A 4040-nucleotide genomic window follows, 5' to 3' on the forward strand; every position below is an offset into this window, starting at 1 on the left:
GAAAAAAAAGATAATTGTTTCAAAGAATTGTAGTAATTTCTGAATGAGTAGCAATCAATTCAGGAAAGTTTAAACACTAAATTTTAATTGTTTCCTCCTTTGCTATGTTGTTCTTTAGGCTTTGGAACTTGAACCACACAAGACTGCACCCTTACACTGCAGCCTAATTTTTTTTGAAAATAAAAAAAATTCCTATTAAATTAACCGGAAATGTGGTGGAGATAGGCTCACTTGAGGCATTCAACGATTATTTGGATGGAAAGAGTTTTTAAAGTTACCAATGTCTGACCAGACCGTAGGGCTGCTCTCTCATTAGAGAGGGATGTCAGGTGGGGGTTTAAAGTGGTTGAAGGGGAGAGGTTGGGAAGGGGAGGGCAAGGGGAGAGGTTGGGAAGAAGAACCCTTCATTTTAACCTAGCCAGCACAGAAATTGAACCCATGTTGTTGGCATCACTCAGTATTGCAAACCATCTGTCCAACCAATTGAACTAAACCAACCCCAGAAAAATGTGTAAAGGTATGAGGGGAAAGCAGGAGATTGCTATTGGAAATGATGCTCACTTAAAGAGCTGGGTCAGCCATGTTAAGCCTAACAGCCGTTTTCTGTGCCATACCAATTCTGTGATTCTGTGAATACAGTTGAATGTTTAAACAGACTAGTGGGAACTCAGAAAGCTAAATTAGCCATTACTATTCCAATCTGTTTATTGTAAATGCACCAGAAAAATACATTGAGTTGTGATATTTATTGGAGCTCTTAGTCCCTAACACAGCCCTAATTTCTGGGAGTAATTGAATCAGGATGCCAATGAGTAATCATGTTTTGCGGTAGGCCAGAAGCCCCAGGTTGTAGTCCTGCTTGCCCTGGAGGTGTGCTACAACATGTCTTGATAGATTTTTTGACAAAAAGTAAGCAATGCAGGACAGGACAGATTAGGAGACTGAGAGATACCCAGTATAGGCAAGAACTCGCTGACAAAAGAACTGATCATTTGGAGAAAACACAGGGCAGGGTCAGCGATCAACTCCACCCTGGGCCTGGTAGAAATAACTGTAGACACTGATCATCAATGTAGCCTTGCTTTCTTTTATTGTAGCCAAACTGTACAGAAATGTCAAATAGTCCAGCTGTTAGCCAGTAAATGGAGATGAATCTGAACCAGTTCAAAATGACCATAAATTTAACAATAAAGGTAGTGCATGATGCAGCCAGAATGGGACAGGTTGGTACTGTAGATATAGCTATGTGCTATCTTGTGATTAAATTGCACGGGTTATTGAGACATTGTAATAACATTAAGCTGACAAAATATTCATGTTCCTTGCTAACCAGCCACACTTAACACTAAACGTCTCAACGGCCTTGCCGCCCAATGACATTTACAGAATACTAAATACTTGACCTCTTTGGTTCCGTTATTTAATCCATTGATATTATAATACATTTCGATTACCCCTCCCCCCAGAATTCTTCTTCTTTCTATAAAAATAACATTTTCACTTTTTTTAAAAAATGGCAGTTTTTTTTTTAAAACTAATCAACGCAACTTCTCAGTGCAAATAGAAAACGCGAACAGAACTATTATAAAACAATCATTCGCCGTATACCGGAAGCGAAAGATTTAGCTTCAAGTAATCGTAAAGATTTTAAATCCGACAAATTCACCTGTTTACTGCCAATCGCTTCCATTGCATAGCTCCCAACGGCACTTATTTAGTAAAGAAACGAACGGAGTTGGATAATTCATGATAAGTGCACTGTTTTAAGTACCCTTTTTTTTGCCAAGGCGTTCAGAACAAGTGCTTAATGTGCGTTCGGTACTTTGTAAGTGCTATGCAGCTCCAGCGTCTTAACGCAATATATGACTATTAATGCACAGTGCATCCCATTCATTGTGGAGTGATCTTAGACCGTGCTATCGCTGAAGGGCCTCTTTTTAATACAATCGCCCATTTGGCCCACTGTGAATTAACTCGTTATCTGAAAACAGTTTATAAAAGAGAACGCAAGAAGGGGATGAAAGATAGGATTAAAACACATTGTAGGAAGACAGAAGACAGAAATTCAGGAAGGGCAGGGGGAAGGGGGCAAGACGTGTTGCATTCCACAGATGATGGATAATTGTATTAAAATGAGTCGATTCGTTATTTGGAAGTTGGTTGAAACGTGTGAAATCGTCGCCAAGTCTCCATTCAGACCGCCCCTATCCATGTCCGAGGCACAGCCAGGTTGAGTGAACAGAAAACAGAGACCCCAGTGTTCTGAGCTGCCTGCATTGTGAAGACACGTTGAGCAGAAGTTACTTTCCGTGGGGCGGGCAAGAGGGATAGTTTGTTCAGTGGCGAGTAACGATCAGTACCTCAAAAGTTTCTCAGCGGTTAGAACAACATGCTTTTCTCTTTTGTTTCCCCACTTTTGCGTGTCCACGGTTCAAACAGAAGTGCGTGTGTACACTCGACAGAGGGAGAGAAAGCAAAACAAAAACACAAGGCTGGCTCCTTCAGGTCCGACCATTCCCACACCAGCTCACTATAGCATAAAACTAAAGTCTTGGCGGCATAAATAATTAAGCGTTTCAACTTCTGGTTGAAGTTGCAAGGGAACAATCCTTCCCACCCCCCACAAAAAAAACTTTTTTTTAAAAAAAAAGGTGACTCTGGCACCATTTAAATACATTGCGGATGTGCTTTTTTTTTTCAGTTTTACAGTGCTTCAAAGGGATTTGAGTGCTTCCACCGGGTTTTGTCTTTAAACCACTTAGAGAGAGAGAGAAACGACATCACTGCGTGTTAAACATTCACACTGTGTCCATCCTTTGCTCCTGAAACGGTTCCAAATGAGGACGCTGACTGTCGTTGAGCCTTCTCCAAATGGACCAAACTTGACCCTTGAAAAGTCAATGACTGGAGGAAGGAAAGGGGAGAAGGGAGGCACGGTGGGGTGGGGCAGAAAAACGAGTGTGGAGGATAACCACTCGGGAAAAATAAAAAGTGTCCATTGACCGTAAATAAAAAAGAACATTAAAACAAAACAAAATGGGAGCAAACTGCTGAAGCGCCCTCACGCACAGCCACACTCCTCCACGATCATGTTGGCCACGTCCCTCTTCACGATGTTGTATTCGTCGTCGAAGTAGAGCATGGACATTGTGCTGAGTTTGGTGGGGATGCAGCAGGAGTTCATGGAGCCGGGGCTCATGCCCCTCATGCGGTACTGGTTGACCACGGCGGTGTGAAAAGACGACGCAGAGCCTGGCGCGCCGGCCATGTAGGCCGGGCAACTCCCCTCGCAGTAGTTGCCATAGTAACCGGCGGGCGCGATGATCCAGTCGCTCCAGCCGATCAGCCGGAAGTCGATGTAGAACTGCTGGCGGCAGCACAGGCTCGTGCGGCCGTCGCACTCCAGGCCCCGTTTCCGGATCCGGTGCTTGGCGTCGAGAGCGCGCGCCCGCACCACCAGGAACGGCCGGTGCGCCTCGTCCGCCCGCTCCACCAGCACTGGCGACGCGGCCGCCGTCCCGCAGCCCGAGCACTCGACCTCCAGGTCTTGGCGCCTCAGGCCCCGCTCCCACTGCGCCCTCACCGCCTCGGTCACCGGGAACGTGTGCCAGCTGCTCCGCTTCAGCTCCAGCCGCTTCTCCACCGACGACCAGCGGGTTGACGCCCCGGCGCCCGAGCCCCGCAGGGACACCTTCACCGTCACTTGGCGCCGGCCTCCCTTCTCGGCCTTGGTGGAGGAGGAGGACGGGGGCGGCAGCAGCTTCATGTAGAGCCACAGGTTGGCCTGCTGCACCAACAGGTTTTGGTTGCCTTCGTTGGAAAGCAAAAAGTACAGGCCTGCTTTGGAGGAAGCCGGTTCGTCTGCGTGCACAAGGACAGAGAGAAACAATCAGTGTTAGGCCTCCCTTCTTTGAGTCGGAAATATATTGACTATTCTCTATGACTCAGTTTACTCTCACACTAACGGGGTGGGGGGCGCAGCACACTAACTCGGGTTTTATTTGGGAGGCACGCTAACTCGGGGGGGCGTACAGTAACTC

General features: G+C 46.5%; 1 protein-coding gene across 1 annotated transcript in view; it reads right to left on the reverse strand.

The window, feature by feature from the left end:
* Positions 1-1083: 1083 nt before the first annotated feature.
* The window catches only part of LOC109927470 (inhibin beta B chain-like), a 14757-nt gene continuing 11800 nt past the window's right edge, over positions 1084-4040 (reverse strand). Inside the window, exon 2 of the mRNA XM_020527496.2 lies at positions 1084-3861. Coding sequence (XP_020383085.2) covers positions 3062-3861 — 800 coding nt within the window. The 3' untranslated portion in view covers positions 1084-3061. The remainder of the gene's footprint in view (positions 3862-4040) is intronic.

The sequence above is a fragment of the Rhincodon typus genome, chromosome 7, assembly GCF_021869965.1.
Source record: "Rhincodon typus isolate 14 chromosome 7, sRhiTyp1.1, whole genome shotgun sequence".
Lineage (NCBI taxonomy): Eukaryota > Metazoa > Chordata > Chondrichthyes > Orectolobiformes > Rhincodontidae > Rhincodon > Rhincodon typus.